Source organism: Marmota flaviventris, chromosome X, assembly GCF_047511675.1.
Source record: "Marmota flaviventris isolate mMarFla1 chromosome X, mMarFla1.hap1, whole genome shotgun sequence".
Classification (NCBI taxonomy): domain Eukaryota; kingdom Metazoa; phylum Chordata; class Mammalia; order Rodentia; family Sciuridae; genus Marmota; species Marmota flaviventris.
The window spans coordinates 111,808,432-111,832,983 of record NC_092518.1 but is presented as its reverse complement, the minus strand read 5'-3'; the positions used below and the strand labels follow the sequence as shown (position 1 = coordinate 111,832,983).

Genomic DNA, 24,552 nt, shown 5'->3' with positions numbered 1-24,552 from the left:
GTTTATCATGCCTCCTATGCCACACTGCCAGTCACTGTGTAAAAACTGCTGGGCATTGCCAGGTGCAGTGGTGCACACCTTGTAATCCCGGTGACCTGGGAGGCTGAGGCAGGAGAGTTGCAGGTTTGAGAACAGCATTGGCAATTTAGAGAGAATCTGTCTCAAAATAAAAAAGGACTGGGGATGTACCTCAGTGGTAAAGTACCCCTGGGTTCAACCCCCCAGTACTGGGGAAAAATGCTGCTGAGGGGGAGGTCACTCTCAAAATGAAACACCTTCTTCTGCCAAGCATTTGGGTGGGGTTAGAAAAACTATTCCTGATAACACTGAGTCAGCACATTCATCAGGGTCAAGCTCACAGTTGGAAGGAACTGGAAGAGTGCCCTGGTTGTGAAGAAGCCTCCAACTGAGGCCTCTTCAGTCTCAAAGGGAATGAAATCAGAACTACAAATTCATAATGGAGATTTGCTGGGAAACAATGGCACCCTGCTCAGATCCAGGGTATCCTCTCTAAGTGTTAGCTTAGAGACTCCCAAAGTACTAAATTTATGTACTTCATCATTCCAAAAGATAATAAAAATTCAAAGCTGGCTTTCAAAAGCTGCAAAATGAATTATGTGAAAACAAGCTCTTTTGGAGTCATGGTTAACCTACTGAGGTTATGTCAACAAGGACAACTGGGTTTTCTCCAAATATGTATGCTAAGAGTTTGTCAAACTTCTGAGGCTGGAAGGATCATGGATCTGACCTAGTGTGAAATTTATGTGCATTAAACTTCAACATACAGCTGGGTGCAGTGGCATGTACCTGTAGTCCCAGTTACAAAGGAGGCTGAGGAAGGATCCTTTCAGCCCAGGAATTCAAGGCCAGTCTGGGCAACACAGCTAGCCCCAATCTAACAAAATGATCTACATCCTTTCCTTTTGTTGCCTGAGTGCTTAGGATTAAAATAACGGTATCTGGTTGGCCAGTGAAAGCATATGACTTTTTAAAATGTGTTTTGCAATGCTGGGGATGAAACCCAGGGCCTGGAGCATGCTAGGCAAGGGCTCTACCATTGAGCTATACCCCTGGCCAGTGTTACTTCTTTATTGGCTTCTAAAAATACATGGCTTCTCATCTCTGTGAGCAAATACACTGAAAAGCATTTTTGTTTGTTTGTTTCAGTGCTAGGGATCAAATTCAAGGCTGTGCGTATGTCAGGCAAATGCTTCATCACTGAGCTACAGTCTCAGCCTGAGAATTCCTATAAATGATACTTCCCTGTAAGATAGAAGATCACAGCAAAGGCATATCTGATGGAGACTACAACAAAATCAAGTGAGACCCAGTGATATAAGCTTCCCTCCTCAGTTCTTTTTCACCAATATCACATTTTGATTTTTCACACAACATATATTTATTCAGAAAAGAATTTGCAATAAATTATAATAAAAAAGATGACACAAAATACAGAATCCCACTAGCAGCTTTGCTTAGTGATTAAGACGTTTTGGGGGAAATATAACAAACAATTACAGAATAAGAATCAGAAAACAGTGAAAGGGAGGCTAATGCAATGTCACCTCAGGGGTTTGAACCATTTCATCCTAAAACAACAGGTGCAGAGTCCCTCCCTACCAGTTGAATCTGAAATCCTTAATTTGGAGAGACTACGAAATAGTACCTTGGTGGACTTAGGAATTAGAGGGTGGGATGCTGGGACAGGCATGGGAGGAAAACAGATTTCTTATGTCTGGTCTGTCTTCTCTCCTCTACCTAGAGATTGTCTAAAACCCTCAACCCTGTATATATCCCAGGATGAGCTGGAAAAAAGGTTGAGGCAGTAAACCACTTAGTGCTTTGACCTGATTAAGAAAGAGAGCTATATGTGTGCTGCACAGAGCTCCTACTCACCATACCCTTGGTCACCCAAAGACCCCAAGTTGGAAACACATTAGAAAACAGGCCCCCCAAAACCACTTCCCTGTGTTAGGACTCTGTCTCAGCTCCTATTATCTAGCTCCTATTACCTGCCTCTTTCTGTGATCACTTTGTGGACTACTGGAGATGACAAAACTGTTCTGCTCTCAGTCTTCCATTAACTAAGTTCACCACCCAGCCCTGACCTAGTAGACCTTAAGGTATCTGGCACCAGTAGTTTGACTCTAATTTCTCTCAGTCCCAATCAGGAAAGGGTTTAACCAGTATATCACAGTATACATACCTTTTCTTCCCCCAAAGAACTCAACTTTCAAGAGATTGAAGAATCGAAGAACCATTCAGTGGTAGAGTTTCCCCTGGCCCTCTCATTGGATGCTCTAGAAGAGTCAAGGAATCAAAGCCCAAGATTGCACAGTCTATATATTATGCTCCTGGAATCTAATGTTAACAGGGCAGAGTAAATCAGCTTGGAGTGGTTTTAATGAAAGAAAACCAGGAGGAAGTCAATTGCATCAGGGAGTTTTGCAGTCAGTGGCTCGTGGCTTGTTTGTCAATCAACAAATTCATTTTTTAAAAGGCTGTCCCATAAAGCTTGAATGAATGAAACATTCAGAGAGTTATCTTGGGTGAGCAAGGCAAGGTTTATGGTTGGTCTCACTGATCAATCTCTCTTACACAGTACTGGATACAGTGACTGGGAGCCAAAGGGAGTCTTCGACATCCTTTACTTGAAGGAGCCAGATATGGAGCTCAAAGTCAGCCCCGCTGGGGTGGGGTAACACATGTCCCTTGGTACTTCAGAAGATTGAAGAAGGGTTCTAAGGGTTATCCTCAATATCCTTGCTGTGGGTGGAGCAATAGCTCCAGAGGGGGCTGCTAGAGGCACACAGACTCCCTCTTACAATGTAGTGAAAATGGCAAGTGTTGCTCTGGAGGTGATTTTTTCTTTCTTTTCTTTTGGCACTGGGGATTGAACCTAGTGTTGCTTTACCACTGAGCTACATTCCCAGTCTTTTTCTAAATTTTGAGACAGGGTCTCGCTAAGTTGCTGAGATTGGCCTCAAGCTTGCGATCCTCTAGCCTCAGTTTCCCAAGTTGCTGGGATTTACAGGCATGTACCACTGTGCCCACCATTAGAGGTGGATTTCCAAGTGGGAGATGGGTCCCCTAGTACCCAGGATTGATCCTCATATAAAATGTAAATAATACTAGGAAAGGGAGAGTAGGAAACAGGACTTATCAAATGTGAATACTCTCACTCCTGAAATATTCAAAGTGTTTCCACTCTGACTGTGATTCTCTTATATCAATGTGATGCCATCTCTATAACTCCTAAAGTTATGTTACTAAATGTGATCTGAGACAAGAAAAATGGTTCCACCCAGTGCGGATCCACAAAAAGGCCAATAACAGTGACATATAGATGCCATTGTAGTAGAAATGCACAAATGCATGTAATGACCACTTACAAACATTGAACTCACTGTTAAGGACATCCAAGGAGTCATTAGCCTCAACCAGGCTTCCTTTGAAGTCATAGAATGAGTGAAGGGGAGTGCAAAGGAGTGACATGGGGAGGAGTGGGTCAAAAGTGCATTATACGAAGGACTACAGACAAGTCTGAGATATAGGAAGTAGTGCTTATAGGCCTAGAACGGAAACATCTCAGAGTCTAGGCCTATGACTAAGGACAATCATGACAACTGGGTTGAAGGGCAACAAACATATCCCTAGATAAAGGAGTGTAAATACAGACCTCTTTGCCTTATAAAGAGAAAACACAAAAACACCAAAATATGGTAACTTTGGCTTGGCAATATAAGTCTAAAAGTATTTTGCTGTGTAGAATATGGTAAAGAAGGGATTAAGAAACTCTCTTTCTTTTGCACTATTAACAGAATCTGAGATCCTGCAATAGACCCTTCCTGTGGCACGCCTTCTCAAATCATTCTGAAATACTTGGAGCCCAAGATCTTTCTCCTCTAGAATTTTGGAGAAGAAAAGACTTAGTCTTCATCACTCCCAAGCAGAAAGCCCAGAAGGAACTGGATGGCACGCTGGCGGTCACTTGGAGTCTGTCTTGCCAAAAGGTTGGGTGGAGGCCTTAGGAGAAGACTAGTGAAGAGAGTGGCTAGAGGGCAAGAGAAAGAAAAGGGGAAAAGCTTTGTCAGATATGATGTGAGCAAAACCTCAGGGATGGCAGGCCAGGGAACAAAGACAGTAGGAATGAAATGACTGTCATGTGCTTGAACATCCATAAGGTATAAAATATAAATGATACACAGATTATTGTCCACAAACACCCTCATGTAACCATTCTTATGAAGTACCCTTACCGATCATGTTGGCGCTGACATTGTTGTACTCAGAGAATTTCAAGAGTTCTCGAAGGAATGCCATCAAGTAACGGAAAACATTTCTATGGCATCTTGGCAGCTGAGAAATTACCTGTTTTTAAAAAGGGGGTGGGCAGTGAGGAAAACAGGTGGAAGAAGGGAGTAAAAAGAATTTATAGGTTCAATAAAAGCAGTTTATAATCCAATCCTTGTAGACCCTGTTTGTCACTGCCTTCCGTTAGTTACTCATGACCAACATAATACCTTCCAAATTGTATCTTCTAAGTAAGAATGGTCATATTGTTTGGTCCCTGACTCAATGACCAGGCTATATAGTCATCACAGATTTATATGCACACAGTTCTACATAAGAAGGTAGGTATTATAGTGAATCTCACCATCATGTACATCAATAAGACTGGGGTCCTAATTGGAATAAGATATATTCTATGCTTGTATAATTATATCAAATTGATTCTATTGTCATGTATAACTAAAAAGTACCCATAAAATAAAAAAAGATAAAAAAAAAGATCATATGTGGAAACTTAAAAAGTTAATTTCGTAGAAGGGAAGAGCAGAATAGTGGTCAGCAGGGGCCAGGAAGGAGGTGGGGGTGGGGCAACAGAGGGAGGTCATCTGACCAGATACAGTTAAAATAGGAACAGTAGGTACTAGCTTTCTATAGCACGGTAAGGTGGCTGGAGTTTACAACTTATTACACATTTTCTAAAGAACCAGAGGAGAGGAACTCAAATATTTTCAATACAAAGACATGATAAATGTTTAAGGAGATGACAATGTTAATTATACTGATTTAATCACTACGCATTCTCTACCTATATGGAATTAACATACTATACCCTACAAATATGTACAATTTTTAGAAAAAAAGAATTTGAATTAAAAAAAGAAGGTAGAAGTTCATTGGAGTAGCCAAAGAGGAAGGAAGGAAGGGGGGGGGGTTGACAATAAAAAAAGGCAGTATAATGAACTGGACAGAACTTTCCTATGTTCATATATGAGTACATGACCAGTGAAACTCCACATCATGTACAATCACAAGAATGGAATCCTAATTAGAATAAGTTATACTCCATGTATGTATAATATGTCAGAGTACACTTGATAGTCGTGTGTATCTAAAAGGAGCAAATTAAAAAAAATAATAATTAAAAAATTAAATAAACCCCTCCCCCCAAAAGAAGGTAGGTGTTAATCCTTTCTTTTCCCATTCTCCAGACAGGTAGCCAAATTGAATGCTATTCTCTACAATAGCATCACTGAGGATTTCCCCCCAACACTCACTAGTTTGATGTATAGGTAGTATCAGCTATTGTGCATCAAGGTCACTTTAAGATTAAAAATACACCAAGAAGACTCAAGACTTCCTTCCAAATATCACCCACCCTTTTTGGTAATAACCATCAGAATGCCATGTAAAATCAACTTCACCAATCTTAACTCAGAGTAGAGGCTTCCACTTCACTATGTTTTCTGTTAACAGAAATAGGCCAACTGGGAAAAAAAGTGGCAAATATAATCGGAAATAACCTAAAATTTATCAACTCTGAATGCTGGTGTCCTGTCTTGAATAACAGACCCAGACCTATCCTACCATGCAGCTGGATGACTCTCAGGCTTTGTAAAACTGATGATTTCTCTGTGGGGGAACCTGCCCCAAACATATCCTCAGATCAATAAAACTCACCTGTCGGCAGATTCGAGGATCATGAGCAGAGTCAAGACATCGCTGATATAACTCATAACAGATAACTGGCTCTGGCAGGGCTTCCAGGAAAATGAGCAGTGCTTCAGCCACAGAGTGATTACTGCCCGCTGAATCACCTTAAGTCAAGGGAAAGGGGCTCCAGGAAAAAGGCCATTCAGAGTCCCAGCTGGCTGCCTTCAGCAAACTCTTGAAGGGACATTTTCCTCCTTGAATTCAGGTCACACCAAACCTAACTTGGGTTTGATATGTTATTGATCCAGGTACCCTCCAACTGAGCTGTTACAGAATTGGTCAAAGACTCTGGGAGACTTGGCCCAATTTCAGACTCAGGGGAATTTAGAGACAACAGAATGGGAGTTCCCACTGGAACAATCCTATAAACTAACTGCCAGTGTTTCCCATTCTTCTTCCTCTCCTAATGACAGTACATATGGGGGCAGGAGTGAAGGATAGGCTTAAGGAAAACAGTCATGGGGCTGTGGTTCTTATGTTCTATGCTTATTAAAATTCACTGTTACCTACCCTTGATTCCCCTTATTAATATCATGACACACAGAGAGGTCAAAATTTACTGAAAGAAATTGAGAAACAACTGGATAGTTAGTGATTATCTTATAATAAAAGACAACTACAAGGAAAATAAATATAGAAATATGAAAATCAAATGTAGGTGGGAAGAAGAGTTTGGCTAAGCTGGATGGGTATCCAGCTTCTTAAGCCTTGCTTGGATAGAAAGGATACGAATTTTCTCAGGAATGCTGGTATCCAGACAATCAATTATCTGCTGTAACTCTTCCTGCATTCCAGGAGTTTGGAACAGGTCCTCCTACCAAAGAAGTCAGAATGAAGGGAACAAGGCAAGATAATCATCCCCTAGGTTCTGAAGATCACAGCAGAAAGCAAAAGGGAGGGTGGTATGTATATTAATAATTAGGAATGGAAGTTTAAAAATAGCACTTTTCCTCTAAATCATCTCTACAATCCATGTAAAATTTTATTTCAAACAAGAAAAAGATCTTCAGTGGTTTTAGTCTATTCCTGACAGGGCAAAAGAATAGTGGCCAGATCAGGAAACTAGGTGTCCCCCTGACAGCCTCTGGACAAGGCAGAGTGCATACAGCATAACCATGTTCAAATACTGACATTACTAAATGCTGGGAAGGAGTAAATGCCATATCTGTGCTAACCTTGATTTCATGTTATATTACTCTTCAGTAGATAAGAGAACATTACCATCCAATTCAGTCCAAAAGAATTCTCCTTTTGGGAGTAATGGGTCAGGGTGGCTAGTGTTTTAGATCTGATGTAAAAGATTTAAAAGAAATATCAGGACCGAGTTAAAGAAATGAGCTTAAAGTTGCTTTGGACTTTAAAGTCGATAAGGCTATTTGACAGCTAAAGTGGGCATTACAAACTAAGGTACTCAGAAAAATGTGCAGAGCCAGGAGACAGGCATTCTCAGTTCTAGTCCTGGCTCTGCCACTGTACTTAGACCATGGTCTTAGGTAAACCACTTAGCTCAGGTACTTTAGCTGTCACATCTGTTAATAGGGATGCTTCCACCCATGCAGGCAATCTGACAGTGCTGCTGTGTGGAGGTGGCCTGAGGAAGTTTAAAAACACTATGATAGGGCTGGGGTTGTGGCTCAGCAGTAGAATGCTTGCCTAGCACGTGTAAGGTGCTGGGTTCAATCCTCAGCACCACATAAAAATAAATAAATAAAAGTATTTCAAAATATTAAAAAAAAAAAAAACTATGGTGATGTGAGGTCTTAGAACTTCCTATGAGACTTGCACATACACCTGAAATTGCAAGGAAGGCCTACTCTTACTTACCTGGTGACAGGCATATTTGAATAAGTGATCTACTAGAAGCCAGATCTCCTTGGGTACCTGAAGTGGTCTTTCACTGGTACCTTCATCCAAGGGAACCATCTGCAGAAGAGATTTCTCCTAATAGATGCAAAAGGATGAGAATTAAAAGGGTCTCAGAATAAAGACTTAATCTCTTTTGAATTTTATTCATGCTGGGTACAATGTGATCTGTATATCTTAGGATGTTTCACTTTTTTCCTCACTGGGGACACCCCTTGACACAGATTCCCACAGTTAAAGGATCTCCTTTCCTAAATGCTTCATTCAGTCATCAAGTGTTTCACTTGGGTTTAGATTTTAATACATGGATGCATTCTGTGTTATAAATCCTTTCAAGGGTGACACTGAGAATCAATATTTTAGCAAAACAGTCATGATAGGGTCCACCCTTGACTTGTGAACATTGTTACAATCATCAATAAGTACTTTTAAGAAACCATGTCTATAGGTAGGTTTCTGTTTACTTTTAACTTATTCTTCCTTCAGTTTTACCACAAATTTTAACATTGCTGCTTTAAAGGAGGTTCTTTGTCCACATTAGACCCACAGGCATAAATACTTCAGGATTAATACAAGTTTTTATCTTAAGGCACTAAATTCATAAACCTTAAGAACGAAAAATAGTAAATTAAATACAGCAAGTGAATAATCAGAAATATCATGAAAAGTCTAGGGTCTAAGTACAGAAGTTGTTGTTCATACTCATAACTCAGTAAAGATTTCTAGGAGATTTTACTCCTTTCACCTACCTTTCTACTATCTTTTTGATTCTTTTGAAAGAATGTAAGAGAAAAAAAATCCAGAAGTGTTATTTCAATTAGATCAATAAATTTGAGCTTGAAAATGGCCAGGAAATAAACTTAGTTATCCCCTAGCACTCAAAACACAAAAACCCCCCAAAAGGAAAAACCTTCTATGTATGTAGCAAAACAGAAATTATATGAAAAAGATGTCTGAAATAGGTTAAAAGGCTTCTGAAGGCAGCCTTCAGAAAAATCCTGGTGAAGAAATCCTGATCAATCTTTGGCATCCTCCTTTCTCCCATATGTTTAGCTCATTATATATATTCAACTTTAGGAAACAACATTGTGTAACCTGTAAATTCCATCCACAACCCCTATCCATGTATCTTTAAGGGAAAAAATAAACATTTTACTATTTTCACAGAGACCATGTATATTATAGCAGCACTGAGGTCTCTTCTTAACACTGTGTTCTTTAATAAGCACTGATGATCTTCTGAGGCCACTGTGCCTTTCTAAGGTAATAAGAAAGAGAAGGAAGCATGACAGTTGGTTACCATTTAAAGTCTATATATATATTTATATTTGCTTTGTTTCCTTTCTTTCTTTCCCTTGGGATTCTATCACTTGATATTAATGTTCCCTATAGTTGCCAGAACTTCCATCAGTGGCTCAACCATTGACTTCTTTCTGGTTGCAAGTATTAAGTGCAGGTATCCACATGGTGTCTGAGCCAAAGCACTGTCCATAATGTACTCTTCTTTCTGGACCAAATGCAACACATGTACATATTGTTTAGCAAATGCCTCTGAACTCATAATATATAAATTATTCAACACTGATTCATGTATTTTAATATTAAAACACCTAGCATCCAAAGTCTTATTATGAAAATGTACTAAGGTCCTGAGGCAAACACAGGACACTGACCAAGAGGAACAGACAGAGTTTAGACTACTCTTAACAGGGAAGGACTGGGAAGCAGAGCTGTCTCAAATCTCAGTGGTTTAAAAAGGTTAATAATAATGTCAGTAGGTTAGGAGCTGGGGTTGTGGCTCAGCAGTAGAGTGGTTGCCTAGCACATGTGAGGCCCTGGGTTTGATTCTCAGCACCACATAAAAATAAATTAATAAACAATAGATATTGTGTTCAACTACAATAAAAAATAAAAATATTTTTAAAAAATGTCAGTAGGTTATATGTCCCATCCACTATCCATTCTCAAATTCATGTGAGATAATACAAAATGTCATACTTGCATCTCTGAAGTCTAGAGAAAGACACAGTAAGAAAATGGAGAAAGAAACAATAATTTTTAAAAATTTTACAAATTATCTTTTATTCTGAGTTTTGAAGGGAAACGAAGGGACTTTGCCTTCTTTCAACAGTCACATTTGGTGTCTATTAAGTCGATTTTTTATAACCTTAGTGCTAACAATTAAAGCACAAAACAATACAGCATCCCCACTGTCAAAACTCATTTGATGCCACCAAACAGGGAGGCGTCCCATTAGATACTATATGAAAGTGCTGGAGACTGTTCACCAAACCCATGCTCCTCTACTTGACAGCCCTCTGTAGAGCTGGCCACTGTCCATTGAAGATGGAAAGGCTGTGGGGCACTGAAGAAGGAGCACTTTACTGGGAATGCAGGAAACCTGGGTTCTAGTGCCTACTGCCCCACATCAGATGATCTCTTATGACCTTGTTCAGCTCCACAATTCTAGTCCCTGCTTTATTTCTTATCCATAACTGTGTATTCTTTTAGTAATTAATCACTATTACCATTAACCCAAAACCACTCAATGCAACAGAATTGTATTTGTTTGGCTTTACTATCTTTGGAAATAGGACAGCTAAGTGGTACCTTCCTCCTTCAACTCATGAGCAGATACATCAAGACAGCTCTAGGATGGACCAGTTCAGTGATAGTGTTTGCCTCACACGTGCAAGACTCTGGATTTGAGCCCCAGCATCACAAAACCCACAAACACCCCCCACCCCAAATCTGGAATCTTGAGTTGTATTGCTTTTATGTACTGTGTCTTAATAATGTGGTTGACGCAGTAACATCTTTCCTATACTTCAAATACATTTACATACAGCTAGCAGGACTTTAGGGGATTCTCACCGAGTCAGAGGTCTCTGATATAGGAACACCTAGGGACAAATTCCAGGGACCACAGTTAAGTGTTAATCAAGCACAAGGAAACTCTCATAACCACCAATGGATTGGATTACCTTTTCTAGGAAGCTGTCTTCTTCCTGAGAGCAGAGCAGGAAAAAAGTCATTGACAGATAGAAAATGATTAGAATTTTATTACAGAATTGGAAACAGATCAGTATTAGAACTCACTAGCTTACTAAATTCATATTCTTTTAAAACCTTTGAATTCTTCAAATAAATTATGATTGTTGAAAATGGAACACATTCTCCATATGCAAATTTCTCTATTATGCATATTAAATTTTTGTGCAATTTACTGAGAATATCCCTGGAGAAACATATTTGTGCAGGACTAGACTTTTGTGCCAAAGTCTGGCCCAACCAAATACCCACTGATGTCTCTTCCTGTTCAACTGCTACACTATGCAGCTTCTTACCTCACCATAATGCAACCTCAATGGAAGAGTTTGGTGTGGGCCCAACAGTGACCATTCAGAAGCAAATGATAAAGTACATTCTTTTCCACTGCCATACAACTCACTCTAGCTAGCCTCCTGAACAGTGTCCCAAATTCCTTTCAATCTCCTCATACCTCTCCTTCTCAAAGGCCCCTAGAGGCCTCAGATTTGAAGGTTCCTCTGAAATGTAAATGAATTTCATTTCAGACCTTTGTGGATCATTATCCTCTTTCTGTTTTCTTAGAGGATATTAGAAAAAAAAGAGAAGCAGAAGAGAGGGAAGAAAGTAGCTTTTATATCATTCCTGTATTTATGCTATTATTACAATCCAATTATTATGATTATTACAATTGAATTATTACAATTCAATTATAGTAAGAGCAGCAATAACCACCACCACCACCACCACCACTTAAGGAACATCTGCAATGTACCAGGAGCAATGCAAAGTGATTTTTAAGTGATGTCATTTAATCGGCACATGAATATAAAGCAGATATTATTCCCATTTTACAGATGAATAAACTGAGACCCTGAGAGTTTAAATTATTTGCCCAAGGTCACACTTATATAATAAGTGGCAGAACTGGGATTGGAACTCAAGGCCTGAGTAACTCCATGGTCATTATCACCATACTCCCTCAGACAACTCAAAGAGGGCAAGGTAACTGCTTCCTGGATGGAGAGGAAGAAGCAAAGTGAGAATGCAGTTCTCAGTTTACAGGCTAAAGATAGTGAGATACCCTTACTTGCAAGGCCACATGATTAATAGAAAAAGTATAGGTGTTGATGTTAGATGACCCTGGGTACAAATCTTCCTTCTGCTCCTTAGTTTTGTAGAGACCTTAGCAAGTTATCAAACTTCATATTGCCTCAGTTTCTTCATGTCTAAAGCAGGGATAACAGCATTCATCTCAGAGTACAGTGAAACAGCCTAAATTCAAGGGGTGGTGGGGCATACTCCCAGCACCTCCCTACTGATTTCCTCATGATCTTGCAGTGGGTCTCTAAGAATTCAAGTATAAATCACATGAATAACATCTGTTAGGTAAAAGGAGAAATCCAATCTTACTGAGATGCATAGGGGCTGGGAGTGGTGGCAAGTATGTATTCCCTGACATTGTAAGTGGTAAGGTTGAATGCATTTCCCCTAAACTGTTGTTGTATATGGCCATTAGGTTTTTTTAGTATTGTTAGATACATTACAAATTAAACATGCTTTTGTGGATTTATACAGACTCTTAAATACCACATGAAATAATCAGAGCAACAGTGCTTTATAAAGTACACATTATTTATAGTATTGTAATAGTTTTTAATATAAAATTCTGAGTGTCAAACATCTAATTTAATACAATTCTGGACAACATTTTATAAAATTTAGGTGTAGGTGTACCTATTAACAAAGAGAGAATATTCCTAATAGATTTTTGCAGAAATTTGGTGCACTAACCTGTCAAACCAGGTCTTGAAAGATCTTTGAGTGGTGACCATCTACTAGTACAAGGTACTGTGCTCAATACCTTTGCAGGGAGGGCAATGAGAAATGAGGATACATAAAGAAGAAAGATGTGGTTGGTTCCTAATCCTGGTTTGCCATTGAGTTGGGGTAAGGAGTCTCAGAATTTACGACCTGATGCCATTCCAATTCACATGTAAAAGTTTTATGGCCACAGGATTTTTTGTGTGTATGGTGTTGGGGATGAAACTTGAGGCCTTGCACATGTTAGGCAAATGTTCTACCACTGAGCTACACTCCAGCCCTGATTCATAGGATTTTAAGGAGTAGACATGAGGAGGGGATATCACAAGTAGAAGAGGAAAGTGAGGTGCTGGTGGCAATAACTGTAGTCCAACTATTCCAAAGGCTGAGGTGGGAGGATCACTTCAACCCAGGAGTTCAGGGCCTGCCTGGGTAACATAGCCAGACTTTAAAATATGTGGAAAAGCAGAAATAAAGAAAGGCACAGAATTATCTTGAAAAATTATGTCTTTATATTTATGCAATTTTTACTATTTCTGTTTGTCCACAGTAAACTTATTAGTAGTAATAAAATGAGTTATGATTATCCTCTGTTAATAAAAAGAAAGGCACAGAAAAGATAAATCACAAGATAAGATTTGGAAGAAGTTAGTCATCTAGCTTGTGGGAACCATAAGCTGAGGTGACTAGAGAACATTGAGAAAAATAGTGGGAAATAAATCTGACCTTGAATAAGAGGTTAAGGAATTTGGACTGTATTCAGCAGGCATGGGGGAACTACATTTAAGCAAGGAAGTGATAGACCACAAAGCAAGTATTATAAAGATCAATCTGATAGCTCTGAAAAGGAAAAATTGAAGGGCAGAGACAGAGGTAAAGAGAACACTAAAGGCAAGCAGGAGAGAGTCAAATCTTAAAATTAATAATGGGAAAATAATTATTAAAAAATGATCAATGGACAGGCTATGGATGTAACTCAATCATAGAGCACCTGACTACCATGTGTGAGGTTCTGTGTTCCATCCCCAGCACTAGGAAAAAAAATGGATGAAAGACAAAACTCTAAAAGAAGACTCAAAAGGACTTTGATTATATACTGATGGAGGGGCAGGAAATTTACATTGAGTGTTTACTTCTCTGGATACAAGATTAAAGAAAATAGATGAAACATAAAAGAAAACACTTAAACCAACATTAGTTTCAATGTTGAAAACAGAAACATTATTTAACCTCCACTGATAAACAGCCTACTTCAAAGGTGGCTAAAGGTTACTAATATACTTAATTCAATGAACTTTAAAGGGTAGAGATGCCCACTCTTTGCAACAGGCTGTTTTGATCACATTTAAAAAGGGAACCTAGGGATAGGGTTGTAGCTCAGTGATAAAGCACTTGCCTCGCATGCATGAGGCCCTGGGTTTGATCCTCAGCACCACATAAAAAATAAATAAATAAAAATAAAGATATTGTGTCCATCTCCAACTTAAAAAAAATCTAAAAAGAAGGAACCTAAGGGTTGGGGTTGTGGCTCAGTGGTAGAGTGCTCCCCTAGTACATGCGAGGCCCTGGGTTTGATCCTTAGCACCACATACAAATAAATAAACAAAATAAAGGTATTGTGTCCAACTACAATTAAAAAATAAATATTAAAAAAATAAAAATAAAAGAAGGAACCTAGATCAGGATTTCCCCAGTGGGGCAATACTGGCAAATAGGAAATGCAATACAAATCATTCTTTACCCCAACATTTACCCTTAGGAGAACATTCCAAAGTAGTACATGCAGCTAAAATAATATAAAAAGAGTTATATAGAGGTAGAAGATACAAACTTAAAAAGCAGAAAACTGAATGAAAATTGAAGTTCTCAAAATGATTAGTCCATATGAAATATAGAGAACAAAATAGACACCTAACAGATAAAAATGAGTGGGTACATTAGTAGGATAAAGTAAACATCTAGTGAAGAGATCACCAGAGACAAATTAATCACTAAGTTGTTATTCCTGTTATTTGAAATTTTTTATATTCTTCTCCTAATAGACATTTCCCCAATAAATGTTATTTCCCTACTCATTCCTCAGTTTTTTTTTTCCATTTTAACCAGATTTGACAGTTCAAGGCTATACCCTTTTCCATTAGATTATTCTATAACCAATACCAGAATGTTTCTCCCAACATGTTGATTTATAACATGCTAGTCCTCAAAGCCTTCTGAAGGTTCTGGATGCCCTCTGGCTCAAGCAGAAGCTCATCTGCTGACTTTGTGGCTTTTTATCACTTGCCCCTATCCTAAAGAACCAGTTTTACAAGTTCTTTATCCTTAACCATCATTCTTTCCTAGAAAGTCTTTTTCTTAAACAGGGAATCGAACCCAGGGGATTAACCACTGAGCCACATCCCAGCCCTAATTTGTATTTTACTTAGAGACAGGGTCTCACTGAGTTGCTTAGTTCCTTGCTTTTGCTGAGATTTACTTTGAACTCACAATCCTCCTGCCTCACCTCCCAAGCCACTGGGATTACAGGTGTGTGTCACCACACCTGGCATCCCCAGCCCTTTTTTATTTTAAGACAGGGTTTGCTAAGTTGCTTAGGGCCTTGCTAAGTTGCTAAGACTGGTTTTGAACTTGTGATTTTCCTGCCTCAGCCTCTTGAGTCACTGGGATTACAGGAATGGGTTACTACACCTGGCTCGTAGAAAATTTTATAATCTTTCATATGTAGTCTTTTCACTTTCACCTTTTATCCTTTATTCAAGATGTCCCTTGCTCCTGGAAGAGCTTGTTCATCTGATATATGAATATATGCTTCTTAAGTACTTGAACTGGATTGAAAATACTTCTATGACTAACACCAAATCACTTTCCTAATTTACTTTATTCACATGTACTGAACTTATTTCTAGGCCAGGTTAATGTCACATGTATCAAATATCCATTAAGACCCAAATAGGCTGATTTTGAGATTGATTTTTACAGAGATTAACAAGTCAATCAATATGCCCTTATAGCATATAAGGGCTTGAGTAAGCAGCACAGGAAAGGAGTCTATTGTTAATACAAACCAAAAGCTCTATAACATTCACTTTAAATGACTTTCCAAAACATTGATTTACCAAATACAGTGGACATTGGACAGTAAAAATAGTTAATGTTCAGGTTATTTCTAACCAAACTACTAACCATGATTCACAAGTTAGCCATACTGTATATCCAAGTATACTTTCATAACCACTAAATTATGGAACCCACATAAAATTCATCCTACTTTATATCCAGTGTGTACCAAATAAATGTGGATTACTATTTGCTACTTATATGCTAGTCAATAAGCAGAAAAATTTATCAATTCTGGAAAAGAATAAAGAAAATTACAAACAGATGATTGTCATCTTTTTCCTATTTGTGCTAATCCAAACTACTCTAGGAGTGGCAGAGTGACTGTTATTGAGAAGAGAAAGAAAAATGAAAAGTATTTATGCCAGTTATTTCATTCTTAGGAGAAAGATATGGCACAAGAATCTTTCTGCAACAGTACATGCAGAGAAAACACATGCACTGGACTGATGTGTTTCTTTAGTTTTATAATTATAATTTTAAAAGTACATAACAAAATAAAGGATGGGTACCACTCTAAACGGCATCATCTCATGGGATTTGAAATATCATCTTGGGTCTTGGAAAAAATACAAACATTAAACCTAAAGAAGCATTTTAGATCGTTAATTTAGTCAAAACAGAGTACAAAGGAATTAAGAATGGAGTACTGATTATTTTAGATTACTTGCTTATTGCCCCATGCTAATATGGGTAATTTCCTCATCAATGAGACACAGAAATTTAATAACACTGAAATGCAACAGACTTTAAAAGGATAAGGACACCAAATCTACAAAATAAAAGTGTTAAAAGAATAAATGGTGAACACACCAATTTAATAAAAACTGAGAAGTTCTGTAATTAAAAGTGATTAGATTTCTATTTTCAACACTGAATAACTGATACACAAAAAGAAGAGGGCTTCCTACAGAATCATTAATTCTCTAATGATTTTGGATGTTTATAAGCAAATGTGGCAGAATTACCTGATAATAATTCTACATAAACTTTTTTTTATGCTGGTTGAGCATCCTTCCAGCCATTTCCAGAATTAATAAGGAAAAATTATTACAAAGGCCATAATAATGCCTCTACAAATTCTGACCAAAAATAAGCTAGGTTTCAGTTTATAGGAAATAAAAGGGGAAAAGAGAGCATACAAGGATAATTTAACAAATGTCAAGAAGAAATAGGGCTGGGGCTGGGGCTCAAGCGGTAGCGCGCTTGCCTGGCATGTGTGGCCCGGGTTAGATCCTCAGCACCACATACAAACAAATGTTGTGTCCGCCAAAAACTGAAAAATAAATATTAAAATTCTCTCTCTCTCTCTCTCTCTCTCTCTCTCTCTCTTTAAAAAAAAGCTGGGACAAAGAAAACTGGTAAAGGGTATCGGATATGAAGGGAAGAGGGCAGGAAAAAAATTAATCCAAATGTATTCTAAAACATGAAACACTGAATTTAAAAGGCAGGAATATGGTGTAGAGGAAAAAAACAATTATCATGAGAAACAGCAGAATGACAGGATATGAATTTCTGGAGAAAATGGTTCTCTCTCAGAGATAAAACAGTCATGAGGACTCTAGGGAAACAAGTATAATTCCAAGAAAGAATGCTGTGACTGGACTCAAGTGCTTTAATCTGCTATCTGAGTCACAGCTAAAACAACTCCATGGCAACAGAACAGATCATACTCTGACAAGCCAGCAGCCTGGCTCACTGGTCTGGCCCTCCCCACTAGATGATATGATCACTTGGTCTAGCTATGCCAAAAGAATCAATTTGAATACTAATGGTTTGGCTGTCACTTGACTTTACTTTCTTGGGTAAAGATCAAGAATATACTTTTGTAGCCCCACGAAGTCTGCCCACAAATCCAATATTTTTTTTTCATTTAGAAGAAAAGTTCTCAATAGGATGAACTTGTTATTAAGGTGATTTATGTTACTAAAACAATGGGCATTTCCCTCATAAGGACACTGATATTATAACTTGGCTAGGGGCAAGAATTATCCTCCTTTCTTTTCTTGAGTCACATTAAGTATCAAACCTCAATGGGATGATGATAAAATACATAATTCGAGGCCCTATAACCTGAAATTCTGATTCTGCTGCCAGAAGTGAGCAGTGGGAGGAACCTCTAATATAATAAGAACTGCCAGGGATTCTGATGCAGGTTTCTACTATAGGCTTCTATTAGCAGTGGATGAAGTTTTACTGTGATTGGATATAATGTAAAATAGGGAAGAATACTAGAGCAGGAGTGAGAAAAACCCAGGTGATAAATTTGTCACTAACTTATCTGACTTTGGGCAAGTTGATGTCTGTGCCTCAGTTTTCTCATATGCTTCATAAGGACAATAACCACTTGCACCACTTATTATGCCTCGCATACATGCCGACTGAGACAAAAGTGACTTGAGCACATGAAAACCTTAACAAATATGCATTGTATCTTTGAAAAGGGAGCCTTTAATTTTATTTGGTGAGCTTAATATTATCTATTATATTCCCATTAAGAGCTAACTACAGATTAAGTCTCTCCTTTCTTAGGCTTAAGAAGTGCTAAAGTGACACTCTTCTGTAGCACTTGACAGTCCCCTGATTAAAAACAAAAAGCACAGAGATAAGGACATCACTTAAGTATCACGAAGAGTATATGTACAGAAGGCTTGTTTTTGGGTGTTTCTTACCAAGTCTATGAGTTTGGTAACCGGAACTTCTCGGATTGGTCTTTTCATTCGGCACAAAGCTTCTAAGGATGTACCAAAACAACTTGGGAGGTAATTTCCACTGATGGTCAAAAAGTAATCTTTTCCTCGATCCAGGTGAAGGACAAGAATATCTTCAATCTTATCTTCCCCTGAGTTCAGTATGGTCACAGAGTCTTTGCTGACATACACATCAAGAGAAATGTCCACTGTCTCATCTGAAATATAACAGATGATACATAACATAGAAACTTCAAAAGGAAAAGTAAAAGGGTATGAGGCCAACAGAATAAATGTCCTCTAAAAAAAAATCACCAAGCAACAAAAACAAAGAAATTGGACACACAAAGGAGGCATAACCAATATAATGACAGGGACGGTAAGAGACATGTGGTTAGAAAACAAGAAGTTAAACCAAGGGTATTGAAGCATTGAGGAGACTGTTCATGACAAGCAAAGACAATGGTAAAGGGAACACTCACTTGGCTCCAAGTAGCCCTCAAAAGGTTCAGCCCGAAGCCATGGCTTGCAGTACTGGTTGTCATTAAGTTTAGGGATGAAAGAAAAATGGCAGGGAACCTGTCCATTGTTGCTGATCTGGAACTTCTCCTTTTGTAGCTGCCGAAACTTCACATTCTCAAACACAAACTGGGGAATAACAGACAGACACAAACATGCATCACTAGTAGGGGAAGTAAGTCAGTTGGATTATTCCATAGAGAATATGAATAAAGAATAAGGCAATTATTAACCAGGTAACTTCCATATGCATTCACCAACTGAGCCGACTTCACATCATACACTATCATACATTATTAAACTCACAACAGCAGGGAAGGAGTTAAGTGGCTTTTACTGCTTCTCTAGGCTACTCTGATTGGTTCTGGGATCCTAAGAGGGTAACCCATCTTGGTCCAGTGCATTTATTCTATGACCAAAGCTTAGTTTCTAAGATATGAACCATAAACTCTGAAATATTAAAAAAGAGTGGCTAATATGGAGCCTTACCAGGTGCCAGGTAGGTGCTATTCCATATATTAACTCATCTTACAATTAACCCCTAATCTAGTGAAGGAAACTGAGTGAAAGACACTTGCCTGTAATCATACACCTAATAAACAGCAGTACTGGGACTTGAATGGAGGCACTCTAACTCCAGCACACGTGCTCTTAACCACTTTGCCTTATTGCCTTTTCTTTTCCCTTCTTTTCTCTTCTTTTAGTACGGGGATGGAACTCAGGTATTCCTGCATGTTAGGCAAGCACTCAATCACTGAACTCTAGCCTCAGTCCTTTGTTTTATTTTGAGACAGGGTCTTACTAAATTTCCCAGGCTGGCTTTGAACTTCCTTTTTAAAAAAAATTTTTTGGTAGTTGTAGATGGACAGAATGCCTTTATTTTATTTATTTATTTTTATGTGGTGCTGAGGATTGAACCCAGTGCCTCACACATGCTAGGCAAGTGCTCTGCCACTGAGCTACAGCCCCAGCCCTGGCTTTGAACTTTCAACCTTCGTGCTTCAGCCTCTGGAATAGCTGGGACTATAGGCCTTTACCTTTGCCTGGCTCCTTGATGCCTTTTCTAAGTATTATAGTCTCCTTTGTGCTCATCACAATGGGCAGTAGACAGGGAGCCTGTGTATTTTGCTCACCTCCCTCCTGCTGAGTTCTAAGGAAGGAAGGAAGTCATTTTCCATTCTGTCCATGATGCGTACAATATCTTCAAAGACTTTCCGGTACCTCCGTTCATCCACTACCTTCACCTAAAAGAAAACAAACCCTCTTTTCAGTCTTACGTGCTCCCAGTTCATCTCCCTTTGAGATTATTTAACAATTCAATCGGTCATTAAAGCGATCATTTAAAAAACTGTGATATGAATAACATCCTAAAAATTTGATATCTTGTTTCATCCACGACTTTCCTCTGAAAGAAAATAGATCTTTATTTTAGTCTTCTGTATCTCCAAAGGTTCTCTAAAATAAATAAATAAAGAAAGAAAGAAAGGAAGGTATTGTCTCTATCTACAGCTAAAAATAGTTAAAAAAATAAATGTTACTAAAGCAAACATAAATTAATCTAGTAAGTATTATAGAAGCATACACTTTAAAGTAAAGGTAAGGTTAATTAATTGTCTAACTTTCTAGAAAAGTTAAATCTCTAAGTTAAAAAGCTTGGTAATAATAAATATTTGGGAAGAAAATTTTCTTGCTCCATTGTTAATTTATTTTGTACTTGAGAAAATGTGATGATTGTGGTAAAAACGATTTTCTGCATTGTACATAATGACAGTGCCAAAATATACCCATTACTGTTTTTCACAATCATCATAAAGTAGTGAAACAGCAGAAAATATGATTAAAGCATTTAACTCCATTAGCTGTTATGCACAATGCCAAGAATCATAATAACACTGCTCAGATTATATAATAGCAAAGGTATGTTAGTAAATGGAAACTGTGGCCATTTTAGAAAATGGCCAACACATAATGTTCTGGAGTAAAACCATGGCAACAAACAAATCATCTGGACTAATCAAAATATTTCCCACCTGATACAGCACTTTAACTTCCTGATGTAGCCGTATTTCTTTTTTAAAAAAATGCTACAACTTCATACAAACCAATGGTAAAAGTTAATATAAATAACAGCATTTTAACTTACTGAGACATCAGATTCTTTCTTAGAAGAAAAAATTGCACAATATTCCATGTTTTTAAAAAAGATTCATGTATACAGAAAAAGTTCTAAAACAGATGTGGAAAACTGAACATCAAAGCTGAGCCAAAGATCTCAGACTGGAGAAGTTTTTTACATATTTGAACCAGAACTCTTAGGGAACTGAGGATTAATCACTTTAGTGTCACCAGGTTCCATATTATACACAGTGTTAAGATGAATTTTATACTTTCATGAAATTTTGTGAACTTTTTATTTCAAGAAAGTATTTTACATGTCTTTTTATGACAATAACCTGCAAGGTTTTCAAAGCAAGGAATATTCTGATAGTTAAGAACATCAAGATACAAAACTTGCTCACTGCCAGAGTATACCAGAGGTGATGGCTGGACTTCTAGCTGGACTCTTTCTAAAATACTAAATATTGGAAAGAATTAACTTGGTTAAGTCTTAAATATCACAGGTGCCTGGGCCTACCAATCACAATCTTCAGGGGTACCCATGCATCCATACATTTTTAAAGCTCTCTATAGACAATTCTGTCCCTAGAAGTCTGAGAATCAATCAACAGATCACAGTACCAAGCCCAGGGGTGGAACCCTATCTCACCTTAATCTCAGTCAGCCCACAGCAAGTGTTCTGAAATTAAATGGCCAAAGAGCATTTGGCTTCTTTGCTAACAAGTCATTGGTGCCAATGGTGGTGAAAATATAATGTGGTTTTTAAAGCCTCGAATCATAGCATGCCCAAGAGTCCAAAATATGGAGTAGTTACTCAATAAAAGCAAACACTTCCTCAGTGGGTTAACATGAATTAATGGCACATTAAGGATAATGAGGCTGGGAAAACCAAAGAATTCACCATCTGCTATATTCATTTCAGAAAAACAAATTACCAACAAAATTAGGAATTATAAAAAAGTACAATGAGCTAGATCTTTATGTAATATATTATAGAGAGCTTTTGAAGACATGCTATTAAATGTCAAAAAAACCAAGTCACAGACCAACACATATGGCATGAGACTACTTACAATATATGCAAAGTTATACACAAAACAGTATTTTGTCTATGGGTAAACAAAAAAGCACATGCAAAGGTCTAGAATTGCACTGTCCAATACAATAGCCACTAGACATGTGGGGGACATATAAATTTAAATTGCTACAAATTGAGCCCAGTTAAAAATTCAGTTCTCAGTCACAATGGCCACACTTCAAGTACTCAATAGTCACCTATGCCTAGAAGCAACTGGACTGGACAGCACAGACATAGGATATTTCCATCATCACAGAAAGCTCTAGTGGACAATTCTGGTCTAGGAAGATATAAACTTATAAGGGGCATTGGACTGGCTGGGAAGGGGGTTTATGTAAAGTTGGGAGTAGGAGATGAGGACAGGGATTGAAGAACTTCAGGCATATTTGTAAATTCTGCTTAGATTATTATTTTAAAGAAAAAGCACTTTTATTTTTTTAAAGTCATTCTTTTTTTAATTTTTATTTATTTTAAACTGGTATATAATTTTTAAAATTATTAACAAGTAGAAAAGTAGTCTTTTGTTAAAGACACTCAAAAAGCCTATAAATTTAAAAAAAAATATCCTACTGAAAGCTCTGGATTAATGTGTAATAAAGCATTAAAAATATTTCAAGGTTCTGCTGGGCATGGTGGTGCACACCTGTAATCCCAGTGACTTGGGAGGCTGAGAAAGGAGGATTGCAAATTTGAGGCCACTCTTGGCAGCTTAGTAAGATCCTGTCTCAAAAAGGAAAGAAAAGAGCGAGCTAGGGATGGAATTCAGTATTAAAGCATCCTGGGTTCAATCCCCAACAGCTGGAAAACAATATTTCAAGGTTCTGAAAATAAACACCAACAAAAAGCCAAGCATAACTGATTAAACCAAGGAGGTTAGTGTTTGAGGAACAACATCTTCATAAAATGGATTAAGAGAATTCAAACGAAGAAAAGAGGTATGCTTCCAATTACAATATGGAATTTGATGGGCTAAAAGTAAGATCTGAAGGCAGATTTAGTTAAAAAGTACTTTAGAATACGGGAATTGTGGGGTAGTGGAAAGACCATAGGTTAGGGAGTTAAACAGACTTAAGATTTGAATCTCAGTTCTCCTTCTAGCTAAATACTCTCAAAGAATTTATCTTAATTTGCAAGTTTTCCATTTGCTCATCTGCTAAGTGGGAAATATTTAATTCAAAGAATTGTTGTGGGAAGTAAGTGAGATATGTAAAAATTGCCTAGCACAGTTCCTGGCACACGGCTACTAACTTACTATTATTACTCATTATTTTTTTAATGATTTCCAAATGGGGATTGGTGGTATAACTCAGTTGTATAGTATGTGCTTAGCATGCACAAAGCCCAGCAACACACACACACACACACCTAGCAACCAGGGAAACACAAATTAAAACTACACTAAGATTTCACCCAATCCAGTCGAAATGACAGTTATCAAAGAAACAAATAATAATAAATGCTGGTGAGGATGTTGGAGGGAAAGAACACTTACACATTGTTGGTGGGACTGCAAATTAGCACAACCACTCTGGAAAGTATATGGATATCCCACAAAAAAACTAGGAATTGAACCATGCATGTAACCCAACTATTCCACTCCTTGGTATTTATCCCAAAGGAAAAAAAAATCAGCATACCATAGTGATACAGTCACATAGGTGTTTACAGCAGCACAATTCACAATAGCCAAATTATAGAACCAGCAGAATTTCCCATCAATAGATCAATGGTTTAAGAAAATGTGGTATATACACATAATGGAGTTTTACTCAGCCATAAAGAACAAAATTATAGACAGGTGGTGCATGCCTGTAATCCCAGCAGCTTGGGAGACAGAGGTAGGAGGATAACAAGTTTGAGGCCAGCCACAGCAATTTAGCAAGGCTCTAAGCAATTAGTGAGACTTTGTCTCAAAATAAAAATTAAAAAGGGCTGAGGATGTGGCTCAGTATTAAAGAGACTCTGGAGTCATTCCCTGGTACCAATAAATAAATAAATAAAAAAGAATGAAATTATGGCATTTATGGTAAATAGATGGAAGTTAAACAAGCCAAACTCAGAAAATCAAGTGTCCAGTGTTTTCTCTCATATGCGGAAGCTAGAGCAAAGTAAGGGAAAAAGGGGTGGGGGATCAGGTATAATAAAGATACAAAGAAGATCACTGTAGTAGAAGAAGATGATTGGGAGGAACAGGAATGGGGAGGAAATACAGAATGAATTTGACAAAAATCAGGCTATATGCATGTATAAATATTCCACCTTTATGTATATCTATAAAGTGCCAATTAAAAACAGACGAATAGGGGCTGGAGT

At 37.8% G+C, this 24,552-nt stretch overlaps 1 protein-coding gene across 2 annotated transcripts in view; it reads right to left on the bottom strand.

Annotated features, from left to right (window-relative positions):
* Nucleotides 1–1,374: 1,374 nt before the first annotated feature.
* Nucleotides 1,375–24,552, bottom strand: part of Ocrl (OCRL inositol polyphosphate-5-phosphatase) — a 57,347-nt gene continuing 34,169 nt past the window's right edge. Inside the window, exons 16-24 of one of the 2 annotated variants that reach the window (XM_071606032.1) lie at nt 20,177–20,287; nt 19,007–19,172; nt 18,507–18,742; nt 10,851–10,874; nt 7,828–7,944; nt 6,733–6,817; nt 5,971–6,098; nt 4,260–4,371; nt 1,375–4,054 (exon numbers count right to left, since the gene is read on the bottom strand). In XM_071606032.1, coding sequence (XP_071462133.1) covers nt 3,930–4,054; nt 4,260–4,371; nt 5,971–6,098; nt 6,733–6,817; nt 7,828–7,944; nt 10,851–10,874; nt 18,507–18,742; nt 19,007–19,172; nt 20,177–20,287 — 1,104 coding nt within the window. In that variant the 3' untranslated portion in view covers nt 1,375–3,929. The remainder of the gene's footprint in view (nt 4,055–4,259; nt 4,372–5,970; nt 6,099–6,732; nt 6,818–7,827; nt 7,945–10,850; nt 10,875–18,506; nt 18,743–19,006; nt 19,173–20,176; nt 20,288–24,552) is intronic. The other variant, XM_071606033.1, reaches the window with a different exon arrangement.